The sequence below is a fragment of the Salmo salar genome, chromosome ssa04 (genome assembly GCF_905237065.1).
Source record: "Salmo salar chromosome ssa04, Ssal_v3.1, whole genome shotgun sequence".
NCBI classification, from domain to species: domain Eukaryota; kingdom Metazoa; phylum Chordata; class Actinopteri; order Salmoniformes; family Salmonidae; genus Salmo; species Salmo salar.
In genome coordinates, this window is record NC_059445.1 from 63966197 (window position 1) to 63988577 (window position 22381).

At 42.4% G+C, this 22381-nt stretch overlaps 1 protein-coding gene across 10 annotated transcripts in view; it reads right to left on the bottom strand.

Moving 5' to 3' along the window:
• Positions 1–22381, bottom strand: part of LOC106603643 (rho GTPase-activating protein 32) — a 255879-nt gene that overhangs the window by 18813 nt on the left and 214685 nt on the right. For 5 of the 10 annotated variants that reach the window (XM_014197555.2, XM_014197553.2, XM_014197561.2 and 2 more), the window contains 6 exons: positions 17867–17959; positions 16767–16889; positions 16174–16251; positions 12133–12214; positions 10196–10246; positions 9499–9573 (listed from right to left, as the gene is read on the bottom strand). In XM_014197555.2, coding sequence (XP_014053030.2) covers positions 9499–9573; positions 10196–10246; positions 12133–12214; positions 16174–16251; positions 16767–16889; positions 17867–17959 — 502 coding nt within the window. Of the gene's footprint in view, positions 1–5324; positions 5694–9498; positions 9574–10195; positions 10247–12132; positions 12215–16173; positions 16252–16766; positions 16890–17866; positions 17960–22381 lie in introns of those variants that run through there. The other 5 variants (XM_014197559.2, XM_014197558.2, XM_014197556.2 and 2 more) reach the window with 4 other exon arrangements.

A 22381-nucleotide genomic window follows, 5' to 3' on the forward strand; every position in this document is an offset into this window, starting at 1 on the left:
CTGGTAGTTAACTGCAGTCACCTGGTGTCCCAGGTCTGAATCAGTCCCTGTTTAGAGGGGGAGGATTAAAACCAGAAGTGTTTCAGCCCTCCAGGACTGGAATTTGGCAGCCCTGCTCTACAGACTACAAACAAAATATGTAACCCTATGCCAGGGACAACTTTTCTGAGTGACTCCACTCTCTTCACCACAGATAAATACTGAAAGTACTTTAATTTGTGTTTATATTGAGTACGAGAAGCACACCGCTTCTAAATCATGAACCATACTTTCTGTATTGCTAAATTCTCAGCTGATTGGAGACAGAATTTCCCCTATGAGAAAGATAAAAATTCCTTAGTGCTGAATCCCACCAAACTGCTGAGGCAGCTTTGTTATCAACCATTGAGGCATCAAAAGGGCTTTGCATATCATGTAGGGGCTGACGGAGCAATTGTATCAGCTTACACCAGCTGTCACTGTTATTTAGGAACCCACATCAACAGAAGCTGATGGGAGTGCAAGCCTGCAATGCAAGAAAGACTTTCCAGAGTTGTCTGAAGACTTCTCTGCTCAATGTCAACTCCGCTGACAGTGAAGGGGCAATTCCAGAGACGCTCTTCGGAACATCAAACTGATTGTGGGTCAATGACGAGGTCATTGTTTAAGCTATCTTTGGCGAAAGCCTCCAAGATGGAAAACATATGGTAAACTATCTCACAGGGTTGGGTAAAGCACTGCTGGAACTCTGATTTTATGCTGTGCCTTCAGAAGGTATTCACACCCATAGAGTTTTTTTTCTTCTTCTAATTAATAAAACATGTAAAGCTGAAATATCTTAAGTCAATAAGTATTCAACCCCTTTGATATGGCAAGACTAAATAGGTTCAGGAGTTAAAAATAGTGTTTAACATGATTTTTTTAATGACAACCTCATCTCTGTACCCCACACATACAATTATCTGTAAGGTCCCTCATTCCAGCCGTGAATATCAAACACAGACTCAACCGCAAAGACCAGGGAGGTTTTCCAATGCCTCGCAATGGGCACCTATTGGAAGATGGGTAAAAAAATGTTTTAATAAAGCAGACATTGTATAATCCTTTGTGCATGGAGAAGTTATTAATTACACTTCGGATGTTGTATCAATACACCAAGTCACCACAAAGATACAGGCATCCTTGATAACTCAGTTGCGGAGAGGAAGGAAAGAGCTCAGGGATTTCACCATGAGGCCAATGGTGATTTTAAAACAGTTAGAGTTTAATGGCAGTGATAGGAGAAAACTGAGGAAGGATCAACAACATTGTAATTGCTCCACAATACTAACCTAATTGACTGAGTGAAAGAAGGAAGTCTGAAAATAATAAAAAATATTCAAAAACATGCATCCTGTTTGCAATAAGGCACTAAAGTAAAACTGCCAAAAAATGTGGCAAAATAATTAACTTTATGTCCTGAATACAAAGCGTTATATTTGGGGAAAATTCAACATAACAAACACATCACTGAGTACCATTCATATTTTCAAGCATGGTGGTGGCTGCATTATGTACTGGGTATGCTTGTCATCAGCAAGGACTAGGGAGTTTATGATAAAAAATAAACAGAATAGAGCAAAGCACAGGCAAAATCCTAGGGGAAAATCTGGTTGTCTGCTTTCCAACATACACTGGGAGACAAGTTCACCTTTCAGCAGGACAGTAACCTGAAACACAAGGCCAAATCTACACTAGAGTTGCTCATCAAGACGATATTGAATGTTTCTGAGTGGCTTAGTTAATTTTTTTTTGTTAAATCGGCTTGAAAATCTAGGGAAAAAAATAATAAAAAAAAATAATAAGTGCTAATATTGTACAATCCAGATGTGCAAAGTTCTTAGAGACGTACCCATAAAGACAGCTGTAATCACACCAAAGGTGATTCTAACATATATTGACTCAGGGGGTTGAATACATATCTAAATCAAGATATATTAGTGTTTTATTTTTCATATATATTTCTTCCACTTTAACATTATAGTATTTTGTATAGATCGTTGACAAAAAAATTACAATGAAATCCATTTTAATCTCACTTTGTAACAACAACATTTTGAAAAAGTAAAGGGGTGTGAATACTTCCTGAAGGCACTGTAGTGAGCAAGCTGAAGACCAGCAGTCGGGTTAGCGGATCAGGGTGATGTAAAACTTTCCCAGCGGTTGCTGAAACCTTCTTATATCATGGTATGCATTTGAAAACCTATAAAATGGCTGAATCATAGTCAGCGGGGCAGAGAGCTGCTCCTCGGGTGGTTGGACACAGTGGAAGTCTCCGCGGTCCACAGCAAGTCAAATAAGAGCCAGCAGCCTCATCCTGAGATTTGCATGTGGAACTCTTGGATGCCAGAAGGGAAAATTTATGTGGAATTTTGACAGTTATGGGGAGAATTATTGTGATAAAACTGGTGTGGCTGACCGTAATGATATTTCACTATGCTCATACAGTTAGAAAATACTTTTACGACATTTTGAAAGGCAAACGTCATTAATTAGGACTTTTAAGGTGGTGTAAGGAGCAGTATGAAATTATGCCAACATAATGCAGACGGAGGCAAGCAAACACGCGGGACATCAACACAAAGCAGCTACTGTCTGTTCTTTATCTTTACAACTTTCACAGTTAAGTGCCACTGTAGAGGAAGCTAACAATAACATTCCACATTGCACTGCATAGCTATCCTCTCAGTCAACATCGATCATTTCTCAAAACAAGAATAGACTGACGAGTTTCAGAAGTTCTTTGCTTCTAGCCAATTTGAGCCTGTAATTAGACCCACAAATAATGATGCTCCAGATACTCAACTAGACTAAAGGCCAGTTTTATTGCTTCTTTAATCAAAACACCAGTTTTCAGCTGTGCTAACATAATTGCAAAATGATTTTCTTGTGATCAATTAGCCTTTTAAAATTATAAACTTGGATTAGCTAACACAACATGCCATTGGAACACAGGAGTGATGGTTGCTGATAATGGGCCTCTGTACGCCTATGTAGATATTCCATTAAAAATCAGCTGTTTCCAGCTTCAATTGTAATTGACAACATTAACAATGTCTACACTGTATTTCTGATCAATTTGATGTTATTTTAATGGACAAAAAAGGTGCTTTTCTTTCAAAAACAAGGACTTTTCTAAGTGACCCCAAACCTTTGAACGGTAGTGTATTTGTAATAAAGCAGCTTTCTTAACAACATTTTTGCTTCCCCTTCCCCTACATTTATGGCCCATTCCAAAGATTATCCATGGAAACATTTGGATCAGGATATCAGCAGGAAATATAAGCATCTGAATAAAACTATATATATTTCTGGGGCAGGATAAATTCCAATCTCTCCACGCCTGACCGCTGCTGAACTAACGTGGAGAGGGAGAAAGACTGACAAAGGGCAAAAAAGTCAGAGATCGAGACAACAGAGTGCGAGAGAGACAGCGAGTGAGAAGAAGTGGAGCCATAGCTTGGACTGCGAGCTATCAAAACTGTTGAGATTGCCGGAGCGCACGTGTGACAGGCGAGGGAGGCCCCAGTGCGCTCAGGGACCGGATGTGTGGCAAAGTAACCGTTACTGACATCACAGCAAACATCACACTCCCTCTCGGATGCTGGCCCAAGTATCAACTGCCATATCCCATTCCATTAGGCTGGGTCGTTTCAAGGGATGCGTGCAGGCCAACCGTAGGTGCAAAACCACAATGTAGAAATTAGTTTGTGAGGTGCATTGTTTGAAACTTCTCTGAAATGATTTGATAACGTTATGCATCTACCTTTTGCTGTACTGTATTGAGATTGTTGCTGAGATAACAATGACAAGTTATGCTGATGCCATGACACTAAACCCTGCATTTCCAAGTACAGTACAACGGATATCAAGTCTGTCGATTGATATCTTATCTACTTGCAACATCAGTCCAACAATAGTACTTGAGAGGGATGTCGAGGAATCCAACTATTATGTCAACTTCATGCTCTATTTAGCAGAGCCTTTTTGCAACCTGCTCATGTTCAACAGGCTTGACCGCTCCACTTACCTGCTCAATTACCCCCCATCCCCCCGTTTACAACTGCATCAAGCACTTTTATAGAGGGGGGAGCATTGTTCTGCCATGAGCCAATGTTTACATTCTTCACCAAGGCAGGTCCTATGGTATTCCATGGGGAAAACTGCTATAGAATATTTAGAAATGACACCATTGAGAGATGACAACAGTAACAGTATAATATGGACCTATCCAATTATACGCAAGCTGTGGCCCCCAAAAAAGCTTTAATTGCCAGTGGGAGCAATGTGTCCAAAGCAAACAGTAGAATTGCATCTGCCCATTAAATGTGGTCCTGGGAGACAGTGACCTCTGTTTGTGTATGAGAGCGCTGGAGCATGTCACAGCCAGGCCAGAATGGCTGATTGTTCCAAGCTGAATACCCCATTGGAGTAACAGAGAGTTCTGGCTGAGAGAGGGATGACATCAGCCAAAAGTGTGTGGTCTCACAGGACAACTATGAAAATGGTCCTTTAAGACAACTAACAAATAGAGCAATATTTGTCTTGGGGGACCAGAGTGAGCTCATTCTGACGTCTTATTTTCAGGGAGTCCACATGAAAACGCTTTATAAGACATCCATCTCAGCCTTTGTCAAGATAAGGTTGATGACATGCAAACTACAAAGCCCAATAGACCTCTAAAGGATCAATGTGGTATCTCAAAGCTATGAATCAATTTAATGCATGTCATTATATGATGTAATTGCCACGACTCACAGGAGACATCAAGGGTGTAAAGAAAACGCAACACTGTTCTTGTGAGCATAAGGACATTCAGAAAGAGTCTTAACATAAATAGGTCTGCCTATAGGACACTTAAACCTAACTGCTGTTGAATATTAACAGACCCTCACAAATGGCAGTCATTGAAGGAATGAGCAGGTAAAGCAGGTTCAACCTGAGACATAGATGGGCAATGGCTGGTACCTAATTAAACTCAGTGGGAGGGAAATAATGATTTTAGAGTAATTGTCAAAGGAATGTTAGGGCTGATTTGAGTTTCAACAACTGTGCTACTAGACTAAATGACATGATTGCCCACATCACGTAAATCTAATAACAAAAATAATTTCAGAGAAGATCAACAAAACGGCTCAAACTTTCATCGATTGACAACATAATTTCAGAATTTAGGTGAGAAAACAGTGAATAAGTGACAAATAAACGGAATTTAGGGGCAAAGACAGTTCTAACCCCCCAGATACAACTGAAGTACACACTATACTAGGCTACAAATTAAATCCCATACCGTAATACATTCTTACCTGCGTTTCAGTGGGATTCTCACTTTATTACAGGACTTTAAATAGGGGATCCAAGGTAAACTGTAGGCAATTCCTTACAGATGCTCGTTCTGTAACTCCTCATAATTTGGTTAATACGACTAATTATTTCAAAAGACACCGCCGACAAAACTTCACTTGACAATCACAAAATGTAGGGCTACCCATGGACAGTGAATAGCAGTCAAAAATAGGATTAGGATAAGTGTGCTTCTCTCACTCCTCAGCGAGTCTACTATGAGTTCAATCGCCCCGCAAGCAAACTTTCTTCACAGCATTCTTTCCTTTCAGTTAAACCAGCCCCCTCCCGTGTCAGTTTACAACCCAACTAGACCATTGAACTGAGAAGAGGGTTGCTGCGACCGGAGTATGGGCAAGTGGGCGTGTAGAAAGGAGAGTAGCAGGCATGTGGAAAGGAGTGGGTGTGTCGAAAGGAACGATTTTGGCTTGTGGAAAAGAGTGGGTGTGCTATAGGCTAGACGGTTTTGATTGAGAGGTGTTTATTTCTTTCTTACCACGCAACGGTACATTGAGCTACCATACGAGAATATGGACTTGTGTTTTGAAGCCATAGGATGAGTCAGTTGTATTTCACTGTTAGTTTTACACAAATAATTGTACATTTTCAGTTATAAAACTGATGATTGTTTATTTTTTATTAAAAGTACTTATGATGTGCTTACTGTGACTGTCACATACACATGGTTAGCAGATGTTATTGCGAGTGTAGCGAAATGCTTGTGCATCTAAACTCAGCAAAAAAAGAAATGTCCCTTTTTCAAAGATAATTCGTAAAATCCAAATAATTTCACAGATCTTCATTGTAAAGGGTTTAAACACTGCTTGTTCAATTCATCATAAACAATTAATGAACATGGACCCGTGGAACGGTCGTTAAGACAAGCTTACAGACGGTAGGCAATTAAGGTCACAGTTATGAAAACGTAAGACACTAAAGAGGCCTTTCTATTGACTCTGAAAAACACCAAAAGAAAGATGCCCAGGGTCCCTGCTCATCTGTGTGAACGTGCCTTGGGCATGCTGCAAGGAGGCATGAGGACTGCAGATGTGTCCAGGGCAATAGATTGCAATGTCCGTTCTGTGAGACGCCTAAGACAGCGCTACAGGGAGACAGGATGGACAGCTGATCGTCCTTGCAGTGGCAGACCACGTGTAACAACACCTGTACAGGATCGGGTACATCCGAACATCACACCTGCAGGACAGGTACAGGATAGCAACAACAACTGCCCGAGTCCAACTTTGACGTAATGTCCTTAAAACAAGTCAAAATGAGGCTCAGTAGTGTGTGTGGCCTCCACATGCCTGTATGACCTCCCTACAACGCCTGGGCATGCTCCTGATGAGGTGGCGGATGGTCTCCTGAGGGATCTCCTCCCAAACCTGGACTAAAGCATCCGCCAACTCCTGGACAGTCTGTGGTGCAACGTGGCGTTGGTGGATGGAGCGAGACATGATGTCCCAGATGTGCTCAATTGGATTCAGATCTGGGGAACGGGCGGGCCAGTCCATAGCATCAATGCCTTCCTCTTGCAGGAACTGCTGACACACTCCAGCCACATGAGGTCTAGCATTGTCTTGCATTAGGAGGAACCCAGGGCACACCACACCAGCATATGGTCTCACAAGGGGTCTGAGGATCTCATCTCGGTACCTAATGGCAGTCAGGCTACCTCTGGCGAGCACATGGAGGGCTGTGCGGCCCCCCAAAGAAATGCCACCCCACACCATGACTGACCCACCGCCAAACCGGTCATGCTGGAGGATGTTGCAGGCAGCAGAACGTTCTCCACGGCATCTCCAGACTCTGTCACGTGCTCAGTGTGAACCTGCTTTCATCTGTGAAGAGCACAGGGCGCCAGTGGCGAATTTGCCAATCTTGGTGTTCTCTGGCAAATGCCAAACGTCCTGCACGGTGTTGGGCTGTAAGCACAACCCCCACCTGTGGACGCCGGGCCCTCATACCACCCTCATGCAGTCTGTTTCTGACCGTTTGAGCAGACACATGCACATTTGTGGCCTGCTGGAGGTCATTTTGCAGGGCTCTGGCAGTGCTTCTCCTGCTCCTCCTTGCACAAAGGCAGAGGTAGCGGTCCTGCTGCTGGGTTGTTGCCCTCCTACGGCCTCCTCCACGTCTCCTGATGTACTGGCCTGTCTCCTGGTAGTGCCTCCATGCTCTGGACACTACGCTGACAGACACAGCAAACCTTCTTGCCACAGCTTGCATTGATGTGCCATCCTGGATGAGCTGCACTACCTGAGCCACTTGTGTGGGTTGTAGACTCCGTCTCATGCTACCACTAGAGTGAAAGCACCACCAGCATTCAAAAGTGACCAAAACATCAGCCAGGAAGCATAGGAACTGAGAAGTGGTCTGTGGTCCCCACCTGCAGAACCGAAGTGTGATTGGCTTGGAGTCACATTGTGTTGTTTAAGTGTTCCCTTTATTTTTTTGAGCAGTGTATATATGTATGTATGTATATACAGTTGAAGTCGGAAGTTTACATACACTTAGATTGGAGTCATTAAAACTCATTTTTCAACCACTCTATGTTGCAAAGTATGTTGCAATGCAAAGTCATCAAACTATACACACTGTATGTGCATTCAGGCTGAAGTTTCTGCAACAATCTTCCCCAATCATTCCCCACAGGCCCAAACTACACAAGGAAGTCTCTGTGCCTCACATACTTTCACGGCCCAGAGCATGTGTGTCAGGAAATTGACCAAAGCCCCATTGGGAAAAGCATGACAAATATTACTGTCTCCTTCACACATTCTCCATTCTATCTCTCACTTTTCTTCTCTCATAGACACATCCAGCTCTTGTCTTGGCTCGCTTGCGCTCCTCACAGCTGCCTAAGTCACTCGACTGGTCCCCAGACAGGAAGCCAGCTCCAGCCCAGGGAGGAAGTAGGAGATTCAAAGAGTAGCGGGGTCAGAACATCTGGACAAACACCTGCCATACAAGGGCAGTCAGGCTGGTGAAAACAGCAGAGCTGACCACACTGTTGCTCAGACTTCAGTGTTTGTGTGGATAACGTGTGTGTCTCTCAGACTTCAGTGTTTAAGTGTGTGGATAACGTGTGTCTCTCTCAGACTTCGAGAAAGTTACACAAAAGGACTCTAGGTTTAGTTACACCGTAACCCTTCATCCAAGTGAGACAGTTTGCAGATGTCCTTTTAAACTTGAGTTAAAAAGGCTAAAAACAATTCTGGGAACCCTCTCAGCTTACCAAAGTAACTTTTTTTCAAATGCAACTCAATACAGTGGTGAAGCCAACTTCAAAGGATCTCCTTCAATCTGCTCACTCTCTGAAATTTCAGAGGTAGAAATCTCAACCCAGTTCGCCAGCTAAAAGGACAGGAACCATTTTCTATGCAGGGGAGCTGGTGAGTGTATGTTTGAACATGGCAGGGTTCCCCTGTTAGGAATGTAGCCATTTCAGTGACCATGGAGAAGACTGGGCTCCTTACTGTTGCAGGACAAAGCTTAACGGTCCAAAGGATAATTTTATAGCACCCGCCTTAAAGGGGGGACTTGAATAAATCAAGCCAGTCTAGACCCCAGCCACAGCCAAAAGTCTTTCAAGTTAAACCAAACAGAGTAGATAACTACAGCTGGCTGGTAACCAGATGGGGGGACACTGAAGAGGTCTGAAGAAAAAAAGCAGCAGGATCAACTCCTCAAAAGGAACCCTGATAAACCTAAATAATAAAAGGTAAATAACACAGCAACACATTCATTGGAAATAGTCTAGTAATCAACTAATTAAGTCTAGTGCAAGTGAATCTGATAAAGGTCGGTACGTTACACTCCGACAACAGTGCTCAGGTTAGAGAGTAAGTGGATTTAGCTGTTCAAGTGAGTTCCCACGCATCAAAGAGAAGGCTCCTAAAGTATTTTTATAAACTTGACCTAAGCACTTGTGTTACATCCTAGAGTGCACCAAGAACTAAGAATGAAGAGTGAACTAAGAATTAACTGCGACTGTGGTCCTAGCGTAGTGGTATTTTAGAGACTTGGTGAACAGACAGAGAAAGACAGAGTGCCTCAGCGGCGTGCCGTGTGCGTTAGTAGTGGGTTAGCTCTGGGGTGGTTAAGGCACACGTAGGGATGGACACACGTGTCTACCTGTGCTCAGGCTGTAGAAGTTTAACGGGTCGGTCACCCATGCACTGTCCTGCTTTACACTCTCCATCTCCAAATCTGTATGCCGGCACACGAACGGATGGATAGGCAGGAGAGGCGGGTAGAAACGGAAAGGGAGAGAACGGTCCTGTTAGAGGAGGAACATGGCAGGAACAACAGCTTGTTTCTGTTTCCAGACTGTCACTCAGTCAGATAGCTTGGCATCTGACACTTGGTGGTGGAGGCACAAAAGGACATTAAGCATTATGTGTGCATTGGTTAAAGTTCAATTAATGTACAGGAAATGAATAAACCTTTCGTAGTACATCATTGGGCAGTGAATACTACAAAAATTTGTCAGCAAATAAAATCATTTTCACTGTATAAATTGGTGTCAGGCAGTACAAAGTATCATTAAGTGTTGCAATGACTATTGAATTTGACAACCAGGTGTGGAAGGAGGAAACACAGTGTGGGTAAGAAAAGTATGTGGCCCTTAAGTGCATCCTTCCTTCCTCCCTACTCTAATCAGTGATTAAGCATGATTAGATAGATGAACCCAAGGGCTCCATCACATGGATTTCACCTGTCCAGTCATTTCTAATAATTGACTACTTGAAGGAAAGAAAGAAGGATGCATTTGAACGGGGCCTGTGTTTGTGAGAGGGATAGGGAGAGGGGGGTGTATACCAGCACGCACAGGGTGGGAAGAGACTCCAGGAGGCAGGCCGCAGACCAGAGCAGGGGAATGCTGAAGTAGGGTGGGGAGCAAAGGGGATGACAGTGAAATAAACAACAAGCTTAATCATGCATGGAGCAGCGTGAAGCCGTGCAAAAAACGACATGCAAATTTCAGGTGTGTGACCAAAATGGCAACCCAATGAGTGGAGATCTAAAATGGGTGGGCAAGCAAATAGGAGCCATTTCCACAGAGTTTACTTTCTTTGTGTGCATTCAGGGCAGTATGACAGATATAGCATGATGCATTATTTTATTTGCATAACACACCATCTAATATGCTTAGAAACATTGGCTTTACATTTTGTGCACCAGATAACATTGGGCCATAACCCCTAACAACATCTGAGACGGCATAGTTATGGTGATGATGCTATTCCTCATTGCGGATCCTATGGGGTGTGTTGTTTTTTTGCCATGTCACCACTTCCCTGTTCCCTTTGCCTTGATATTGTTCCCAGCAGGCCTTGCATGGTTCTGCTCCTACCAGGCCTCCCACCTCAATGCCAAAGGGTTGGTTCTGACACTGAGTAATTCGGTGATTCACCCCTTGAATTGGAAGGGAATCTTTCAAGACTAATTTAGATAGGCTTAAGGTGTCTGATCGAGAGAGTACATGGGGCTTGAGTCCAAAATGGCACCTCATTCCCTACATAGTGCTCTACTTTTGGCCAAAGCTCATGAACTCTGGCCAAAAGTAGAGCATTATAGTGAATGGGATGCCATCTCAGGATATAAGATATGAATAGGATGGGATGCCATGGAAAGGGCTTGGCAGCCTGGTCATTCCGAAACATGACATAAGCTGCACTTTTCACAATTCATCTAAAAGCATTACCCATGTAAGAGGGGGTCAAAGTCCATGCATGATAGAGTTTCTATTACGCCTATCGGAATGTCGTGGCTGTTCTTTCTGATTGTGATAGGGCTTTATGGTACACTCAGGTGTTGAATGGCAGTGTTTGTTTTTGGACACTCATATGAGTGCGCTAGTTGGCTTATCTGTTTGCTGTGGCTACCAATAGATCAGTAATACGTGTTTGCATTGGATTAACATTGACATTGTGCAAATAGCGACATGAGACACAAGTTTAGGTGGTTATTCAAGAGCACGATAACTATGGATTTCATTTTTCAAGTTGTGAAATGTTGAGTAGTGGGAATTCTCATTGGACACTTCGTACCAATATAAGATCATCACATTCAACTAAAGAGATCAATATTATAATCTAGGTTTTATGTTTTTATTTTGCAGTCTAGTGTTGTGTTGAATACACAAGTCTCTTCAATCAATGCCTAGGTCTATACCGTCACTAAACCTTCCTTTTGGATTCACCCTATTGTTTTGTGGAGCCTGCCCTGAAATACATTTAAAAAGGCCAGTTAACATGAGAAATGTTTGGGTTGGTTGTGACTTCACTCATTCAGTGGTCTCTGCTGCTCTGTCTTTGCAATGACATGATATGTGTTCCCTCACATTGCTCTGTGCTTTAGCCTCAGCTGACAGACAGACAGACACTTGTGTAGAGCATTACCCTTACTCCTACACAGAGTGGCACTAGCACCTGCTGCAGCTCAGTCACCATGACACACCACACATCCCATCCACATCATCATCATCACACCACACACTTACAGTTACAGTTGGGAATCCCCCCCCCCAATCTCACCAGACATTATCATACTCTAACGTTGATATTCATTTTCCATAACACCTGCTTCCTGCTGTCAGAAATATCCGATATATCTAGTTAGTAGTTTATAGTTAATGATGTCAAAGTCACAACAACACATTTTTGATAAGACCTATTATATACTTTATCCACAAAAACAACATAGCACCCAGTGGGAGCGAACGCTAGGAGAGTCACGGACGCCTCACTGTTATTAGAGAGGTACCTGGTTTTGGCACAGAGTTGGTGACGGACTGCGGCACCTTGTCGTTTATCAGCTCCACACACTCACTGGGAAAGAAGCCAACCTGGGGAGAGAGGACAAAAAACCTTTTTACACACACACACACAGAGACAGAGAGAGGAAGAGAGAGCACAAGAGTGAGCAGAGAGGATGAGTGTGTGTGAGAATGAGTGAGTGAGTGAGTGAGTGAGTGAGTGAGAGAGAGAGAGAGAGAGAGAGAGAGAGAGAGAAAGAGATCTGTACCATTAAAGACTGATAAACAGGCTTCAGCCACTTATATCAATATGTCTCTACTGTGCATCTGGCCTTTGTTGGAGACCTCTCTCTGGATTAGGGAGTCCATAGGCAGTTGGTATAAACACATACTAAAAGGTTGGTGTGCGACCCAGGATGCCACTTGAAAATGTGCTGTGCTCTTTGCCGTGTTCAGTCAAGATCATGTGCCTAATTAGCTGCCCAAGCTATGGCTTTTAGGAATGGACTGTGCCAGCTGAATCAGAGGTAAAGGCCGGAGGGTGTGTGTGTGTGTGTGTGTGTGTGTGTGTGTGTGTGTGTGTGACTGTGTGCACATGCTGTGTGTGTATCCCAAATGTTTTATATCAGAAGAACATTTCCTTCTAGTCTATAATTGGACATTGGACAGCAGTCAAAATCTCTACAGTCAACCGGAAAGCAAAATATCCTTGTCGGACACAGATGGTAGTGTGTCAGGTAGCCTAGCGGTTAGGGCATTTGGCCAGTAACCGAAAGGTTGCTGGCTCGATTACCCGAGCCAACAAGGTGAAAAAAGCAAGGCACTTAAACCCTAATTTGCTCAAGGGGTGCCATACTACTATGGCTGACCCTTTAAAACAACGCATTTCACTGGACCCATCCATCCTGTGTGCGACAATAAAACATATATTTCTTTATATTATTTTTCAGATGAACATGAGTAAAACAAATAATTTCTGATTTAACGCAACTGATCCTCCCAGTGTAAATAGACATAGATGCCTACAGGCTAGGGATGGGCAGGTTTATTTGAATATGCAAACAAAGTATTCTATCACTTTTGTGAGTATACTTTTTTTTTTTAAAGATGCCTATTTTAACAAAGAAAATATTTTTTCTAAATTACATGTAAATATCCATATGACATTGTTAGATACAAGGATACACTATTACATTTGAAATTCTTAATGTAATAAAACAACACACTTTTGAATGTAGTTTATATGATGTGCGCCCCATGAAATAGGCTTCATACACACGTAGCTTGTTTTTGTCGGCCAAGGAAAGCGGCACCACAGTCAGAGACTCTATGTGTAGCAAGTGAAATGACGGATCACTAATACAACGCAAGATGGAATTAAAATTACGAAATTAAACTTTAGCGAAATGAGAAAGAGTAGGCTACAACAAGCAACCAAAATCGCAGCAAAATGTAGACTTGCTTTTCTAGTCTACTCCAACTTATTCCAGTCAAGAAAGGCACAGTCAAAAAGGGATGATAAATAACATTGTGGCTGCAACAAGTTAGCTAGTGTATCAAGTCTGACGAGCTAGCTACTCTCTCTCGTCCGTTCCCATCTCACACATACCGTCCCCTCCCCTGCAGCAGCAGAGCTGCACAGTCTCTCCCGGTATTCTCAGGTTAAAAACATATGTAAAAAAATAAAATAAACAAAAAACATGTATTTCGAATATCTGGAAAAAATGCATGATATTATTAGAATAGTCAAATTATTTCTAACGCCCATCCATGCTCCAGGCTAAACTGTCTTCCTCAAGTCTTTGTGAGTGTTAAGAAATCTCTTAGGCTGTATAATAGAATAATATAAACCTCTTAGGCTGTACAATAGAATAATATAAATCTCTAGGCTGTATAATAGAATAATATAAATCTCTTAGGCTGTATAATAGAATAATATACATCTCTAGGCTGTATAATACAATAATATAAATCTCTAGGCTGTATAATAGAATAATATACATCTCTAGGCTGTATAATAGAATAATATATATCTCTAGGCTGTATAATACAATAATATAAATCTCTAGGCTGTATAATAGAATAATATAAATCTCTAGGCTGTATAATAGAATAATATATATCTCTAGGCTGTATAATACAATAATATAAATCTCTAGGCTGTATAATACAATAATATAAATCTCTAGGCTGTATAATAGAATAATATAAATCTCTTAGGCTGTATAATACAATAATATAAATCTCTAGGCTGTATAATAGAATAATATAAATCTCTAGGCTTCACTTAATGAGTTTGGAGGAAGACATGATATAAATATTTTAGCGTGCTTTAATGAAGATGGGGGAAACTGCTAAACCAAAGCCATTCCCAGCAGAGCAATTTGACAAAACCCTTCTCTGTCATTATTGACTAATCATCTAGTCCTATCTCTGATTTACAAATCTTAATGTGTGCGATACCTAACAAATCAGAGACCAGACTACACTAATAGACACTTTTAAAGAAGCGTCTATTTGCTTAGGAGGATGTAACCTACACGCTTTGCAAAATAAACGACTTCCATCTTGTAGTAAATGTGACTGATAAGAGGCTTGAATGTGACTATCATAGGGATCCAAGGTCCAGCTGTCTTGCAACTTACAAACAGTACTATCCTATATAAAGATGTGACGCATGCTGAGCACTCAACGAAAGAAGCTCACCCTTTCCATGGTTGGATTTTCTCTCTCCCTCTTTCTCTTTGGACCCTCCAGCTGTCTTGCTCCTTCCCTCCCTCTATATATATATATATATATATATATATATATATATATATATATATATATATATTATATATATATATATATATATATATATATATATATATACACATATATCTCCCCCCTCTCTCTCTCTCCTTGAGGCTCTGCAGGCAGGCTGATGTGTTGTGTCATACAGACAGACGTGAGCTGCCTACCTGACCTCAAGCCACAGACTGACTCAGACTGCCTGTAGGGTGACTGACTGCCCTCCGGTGGAGATAGCAGGGAGGACATTGACATCTGCTTTGTGCTAGCAGATACACAATCCAATCAATGCTCCACCATCTAGTGGAGCATTTACATACAATGGCGTTTCCCCAAAATCCAGATTGGTTTCAAGGACCAACATTGTGTGTAATAACCTAGTTATGACATCATTGTTGAAGACCAAACGTCATGGTATGCACCAGACCATGCTTCTTGGTAGGAATGAGTACCATGATTCATAATAATGAAAAAATAGACAGATAATACCTTTGACAAAACCAAGGAATCTTCATCTACTTGGTATAGCAAAATGACACACAAATAATGTTCCCTCTCTTTAAAACTCAGCATATGCACCCCTATAGTACAACAAAGCAACAGGCAACAACCGCCTCCAAGAGTATTTAACCTAACAGCTTCCCAAGTTCCTGATTGTCCTTCTGCAGCGTTCCATCCAACATGGCTGCCCTCCCAGCTGGCCTGTATCAGTATTTTTCCCCCGGGGCAGGAAGCGGCAATGCTATGGGTCAGCTATGACCAGAACACTGCTAGGGGTCAATGCTAAGGGCCCAGGAAGTTCAGCTGGATTAGATCAACAGACAACACAACATCAGGCTTTATTGGGCTCAAAGAAAGACTATTGATCACTTTAAATGGAATACTGGAAAACGTAGCTATGCTAATATAATCACATCACAATCGAGAACAACCACTCTGTGTACCCATTTTGTATGATACAATGAGTATGTCTGTCTTTAACTGACGAGAAATGTTTAACCCAAATGAACAATGAGCTGATTTGGTCTTTTGTATATGGGTAAATATAGTAGAATTAGCTAAACGGCCAAACCAAATGTGACTGAAATGCGAAATTGATAGACACCAAAGCACAATAAAAATCCTGGCCTTGTGGAGTCTACAGTAGATCAGTAGATGAGTGGATGCCAAGCCATCTGTGCGCAACTTATAACACCCCAGGTTCTAGTCTGCAACACAGTAATTGTTTGTTTGTGTGTGTGTGCTTCTGGGCCACAAACCTGAAAGCCGTGCTTGCCCCTCCACCATGTGGTGTCCTCTTTGGGGGGCATGTCAATCACCGACACAATGTCCCCAACCTGTCAGGGGAGAGAGAGAGATAGGAGGGAGAGAGAAAGGGGAAGAGAGGAGAAGAGAGGGAGAGCTGGATCAGTGTTATTGCTAAAGAAGGGACTCACTAGTCATGCTGTGAATACATCTGAGGGGAAACATCATCCTACATATAGAGATGGTGGGTATTATTTGCTAAGAAACGTTTGGGAACCACTAACTGCATCAGAGAGTATTTGTACAGAAGAATTGCAAGTTCAATCAGATGTGAAAAGAGTAATGGAGAAACAACTCCCTAGGAACAACAATGTATTCGGGCATCTGTAGAATAGTAAATATGATGCAGATTACCTGTCATACAGCAAAGAACAACGTGCTCATAAAATACGTATGATTATTTATCACTGCATCCAAGCACAGCCATTTATCCATGACATTCCCATTTGTATCTGCACATATGTCCATGTGAGTGTGTGTACACGCATGTGTATGTGCACGTGTTGTGTTTAAATGCGGTTCAGCTCTCCCTATCCTTGGCGGTCACCTCGAAGGAGAGCTCGTCGGCGGCCTGCGCGATGTAGCGTTTGATGACATGGGCGGCGGCGATGGCGGGTACATTGATGGAGGACTCCTCGTGGACCAGTAAGTGGTTGCCCTTGTTATCAACCTGGAACACACACACATAATCAAGTTAGTGTCATATTTACTGTCTGTCACTGCAGACATTACACTGGGTTGGTGAGTTACTGTTCTTTTATACAATGGGTGGGGCTAATCCTGGACGCTGACTGGTTAAAACAGCATTCCAGCCAGTGTTTATTCCACAAGTTACCACCAGCTAAAGCTATGACGTTTAAATGCCTATTTACTCTGTTCCATCTCACTGCGCAATCCACTGTCTCATCAGCCCAGCCAGGCAATTTATAAACTTGATCTCCACTGTAAAAAGCATCTAGACAATATATCCCATTTCTTTTAGACTAGCAATTGGTTTTCAAATGCGGAGATTTGTATAAACCTTGCTTTCTGTCTCTGACATTTGCAACATTGTTTCAGTATTGAAATTCGATCTCCAGCTGTCTCATAGTAATGAACGTGTAGATGTCGGGATGAAACAGACATCTACACCATTCAAACAGTTTTAGAAACTTTAGGGTGTTTTCTATCCACAAGTATTAATTATATGCATATCCTAGCTTCCGAGTTTGAGTAGGAGGCCGTTTAAAATGGGCACGAATTTTTTTCAAAATCGCTGTAGCGCCCCCTATCCTAGGCGACCGTCAAGAGGTTAACGAGAGTCTTATCTTTAAAATGGTGTAAAATAGTCATATGTTTGAGAAATTGAAGTTATAGCATTTTTGAGGTATTTGTATTTTGCGCCACGCGATTCCACTGGCTGTTGACTAGGGTGGGACGCAAACGTCCCACTGGCCAAGAGAGGTTAACTGACCTGATTCAGCTTATCAACGAGCTAATTATTAGAATCAGGTGCTAAATAATACATTAGGGTTGAAGTGAAAACCTACAGGACAGTAGCTCTCCAGGAACAGGGTTGGAAAGCCCTGGTCTAGTGTGTGTGGGAGATTGACAAACAAACACAGACAAGACAGACAGACAGCATGAGACACCCAGACAGAAGCTCACCTCCATCCATGTGAGGGCGGGCCCACAGTTGATCTTGTTGTCAGCGATCGCTGAGAAGCGGGAGAGGTAAGCCATCAGCATCTGGGAAACTGCCTGTGAGAGAGGAAACCAGGAACAGACAATGGGTAAAACACCAATATAAAATACTAGTTCCACACAGAGTGTTGAATGACCTACAGTTACTAAAAAGGTAGTGTATGTATGTACAGCACCAGTCAAAAGTTTGGACACACCTACTCATTCAAGAGTTGTTCTTTATTTGTGCTATTTTAGTAACCAAAAGTGTTAAACAAAAGAAAATATATTTTATATTCTTCAAAGTAGTAACCCTTTGCCTTTATGACAGCTTTGCACAATCTTGGCATTCTCTCAACCAGATTCATGAGGTAGTCACCTGGAATGTATTTCAATTAACAGGTGTGCCTTGTTAAAAGTTAATTTGTGGAATTTCTTTCCTTCTTAATGTGTTTGAGCCAATCAGTTGTGTTGTGACAAGGTAGGGGTGGTATACAGAAGATAGCCCTATTTGGTAAAAGACCAAGTCCATATTATGGCAAGAACAGCTCTAATAAGCAAAGAGAAATGACAGTCCATCATTACTTTAAAACAGTACAGTCGCAAAAACCATCAAGTGCTATGATGAAACGGGCTCTCATGAGGACCACTACAGGAAAGGGAGACCCAGAATTACCTCTGCTGCAGATAAGTTCATTAGAGTTACCAACCTCAGAAATTGCAGCACAAATAAATCCAAGTAACAGACACATGTCGACATCAACAGTTCAGAGGAGACTGCGTAAATCAGGCCTTCATGGTTGAATTGCTGCAAAGAAACCACTACTATCGGACACCAATAATAAGAAGAAACTTGCTTGGGCCAAGAAACACGAGCAATGGACAGACAGGTGGAAATCTGTCCTTTGGTCTGATGAGTCCAAATTTGAGATTTTTGGTTCCAACCGCCGTGTCTTTGTGAGTGTAGAGTAGATGAACAGATGATCTCTGCATGTGTGGTTCCCACCATAAAGCATGGAGAAGAAGGTGTGATGGTGTGGGGGTGCTTTGCTGTGACACTGTTAGGGATTTATTTTGAATTCAAGGTGTATTTAACCAGCATGGCTACCACAGCATTGCTGGCAGCCAAGTATTAATCTAACAGGAAATGTAATGTCTCAAAAAAACATTGCAGTTGTAGCCTGTGCACTCACAATGGCTGATGCGCATTTCACACGCTCTGTATTTAAAAGCCATAACAAATATCATGGTTGTAAAACAGTTGCTATAGAGAGAACATTTATGTCTACAGAAAGCTTAGAACCACCTCTCTTCAACAGTGACAACAGCTGCGGTTTTCCCGCAATTGGATTTTGAAATGTTATAGCCTACAATCAGAATACTTTTTTCTCTCTTGGAATGCAGGAGGAGAGGGAGTGAGTCTCGCTCATCATAGAAGCAGGCCACAACGAAACAGGCACGGGGCAGGGCAGAGACTTTAATTACAGGAATCATAATTAAGGCTCTGAATTAATAAATAAATTGTTGGTAGCACTGGTGCTCTCAACTTAAAAAAGTTAGGAGCACCACATAAAATGTAGGAGCACCAGAAAATAAGATTTTTTAAATTGATTGAGATACAGCCTACATGAATTCTAGCTACTTTTGAAGCAAATGTTGTGCCCTGTCAACTAATATGTAACCCTGTAAATGCATGCATTTATTATAAAAGCTCAAATGTTTATACAAATAGCTGTCATTGAAATTACAAAGCAATATTAGGTTTCTGCATGGTGTAAAAAGCACTGTTTCCTATTGAGATGCGTTACAATGAAAATTGTACACGGTCTCTTTAAGAATGTCAGTGATGTTCTGAGTGACAACATGCAAATCGGTCATTTATTCATTGCTATGATCATTGAACTCCTGAAGAAGCTATTCCTTTTCCATTCTTTCTGTGCCCCCAAATGTTTGGATATACTGGTAAAGTTACCAGGTTGTTAGCTTGCTAGCTAATGAGGTAACATGACTTAACAAGGTGTTAATGGCCCATAAGTAGTTTTAGAACGGCTCATGACATAGTTTATGAAGGTAAAATACAGCCCGCCAATGGAGATGCAACCAGCTGCAGAGCCAATGCACAACAGAAGGGAAAAAATGTAGCACCGGTAATATGGGTCACTACTTTTGAACAGTTTGGGCTAGAGATAACCAGTTTTCTCTGTAGTAATGGTGTAACCACCACAGTCACGGATCAGCACTCACTTTTTTCTCTAGGGTACTCAGAAACAGCGATACAGCAAAGCATAACCTTTACAACAATTATTATCTGGCAAAAAAACATTTTGCACAGCTAAATATTTAGGAGCACATGCGTTCAAAATGGTCACACTAGAGCCATGATCACGAAGAAAACGCACATTACTGTTTGACCAAATCATGGTTACAGCATCCTAAAAAAAAACATTTGGAGTGAAGTGACCATGTAGAATGTGCAGCTCGCACCGATGCGACCAATTAAACATGACTTGCACAGCCAAGTAAAAGGGTCGCAAAATGCAACTAAACTGTCGCAGTCTGTAGCCCTGGTGTGTGTGTCTGACTTGAGCATGGGCCAGAAAGACATGTTTGACTGAGCTCATAATGTAGCCAATCCTAATGATATTGAAAGGACGGTTGTTTCTAGTTTTTCATTGGCAACTTCTTGAGTAATGCACTATAGATGAGAGAAAATGAGATCGAGAGCAAAAGGAAAGACTGAGTGGTGAGCGCCTAGCAGAAGAAATCAAACGCTCCACTGGAGGCCGTTTGGAGAGTAGAGGGGAAGAGGGAGAGGTTAGAGAAGGGGAGAGGAGTGGGGGAGAGGAGTGGGGAAGAGGGAGAAGTTAGAGAAGGGGAGAGGAGAGGGGAAGAGGGAGAGATTAGAGGAGAGGAGAAAGGAAAGGTTAGAGCAGAAGGAGAGGAGAGGTTAGAGAGCTGAGCTCCAAAGAGAGGAGAGGAGTCGGTGAGATTAGAGAAGGGGCGAGGAGAGAAAAGGAGAAGGGATACGTTAAAGGATAGGAGAGCAGAGGAGAGGTTAGGGGAGAAGAAGAGAGGTTGGAGAAGAAGAGAAGAGGTTAGAGGAGAGAAGAGCAGAGAAGTGCAGAGTGAGTCAGAGACGAAAAGAGCAGAGCAGACCATTGAGGTGGTGGGCATGGGGCCAGGCCAGACGTGGAGCCAAACCCTTTCCTGACCCTCTCTCCGGGAGGTTCCAGCCCGCTGCCTGCCACATTGATTCCAGTACATGAGCTGGCACTGTGCGTACCCAATCAGAACAGGGTCCACCAACACACATACACAGAGGCCGAGTGTTATAGCCCAGAGGAAGGGGCCTAATGGGGCGCAAGCTGACGACACATGTACATGACACAGACAGCTTAGCCCTGGTTTTAAAAGGACCATAGCCTCGGAGCGTTTGTTTTCTTTCCACAAAATGTGTAAACATTTATAACCAGATCAGCCCCAACTTTACCCACAGCCAGGACAAATCTGGCCAGGAGGAAACGGTGAAAAAAAGGCAATTCTATATGTGGAAGATAGCAAGACGTGTAAAATGACAAAGCATGTCAGAGGGTTAAAAAATATGTTTTTCATTTGAGACTTCACTGTGGCACTAACCAGACCAAACAATGATTAATGAGCTATCAGATCTGTCCAAATATTTAATGAAGGACATATGTCACCTTGAGGGAGCTCAATAAAGACGAAGCTGACAAGGATCTCTGGTTAAATCAAATATGTCCCTACTCAACCCTCAATCGTCAAATGTCACAGGGAGGGAGAGTACTTTGAAACTGACGCCATATTTAGCCTCAATGACAAAGCAGGCCGGCTGACTGAAAAAAGAAAAATAACAAAAAACTGCTGAAAATAAAGCCCTGACTTTCAAGTTATGAAAACTTTAGCAACAATGCTACAATACGAAGCACTTGATTTGGAAGGTAAGTAAGCATCTGGTATAGAAGGCTTGCTGTACATAGCAGCAGAGGAGGGCCTTGCATGGTCAGGTCTGGTTTGGGCTTAAAGGCTATAATGGGTAAGGAAAGGAAAGCTTTTCTTTGATGACCTGGATGCTTCCCTTGTTGGGCTCCATTTGTTGGTTACTGTTGGTGATGAATATCCTGGCGCTTCCCACAAGACTTGTGCTATTCAGCGCACTAATCCAAAAGTGAGCCTTCTCCTCTGTGTGCCAGACAGGGTGCCTGCCCCAAATGGCACCCTAGTCCCTATATAGTGCACTACTTTTGACCAGGGCTCATAGGGCTCTGGTCAGAAGTAGTGCACCATGTTGGAAATAGGGTACCATTTGGGACTCTCTTCAGCCCCTCTCCTTCCTGTCAACATGACCAAGAAAACATAGACCAAGAGGGCTAAGACTCTCCAGAAAGACAAAGACTAGAGAACATGTGGTACCACAGCAGTAAAGCCAAGCACAACATCAAGGCCTTGAAGGGAAGGGAGGCTGGCTGGCTGGCTAACTGA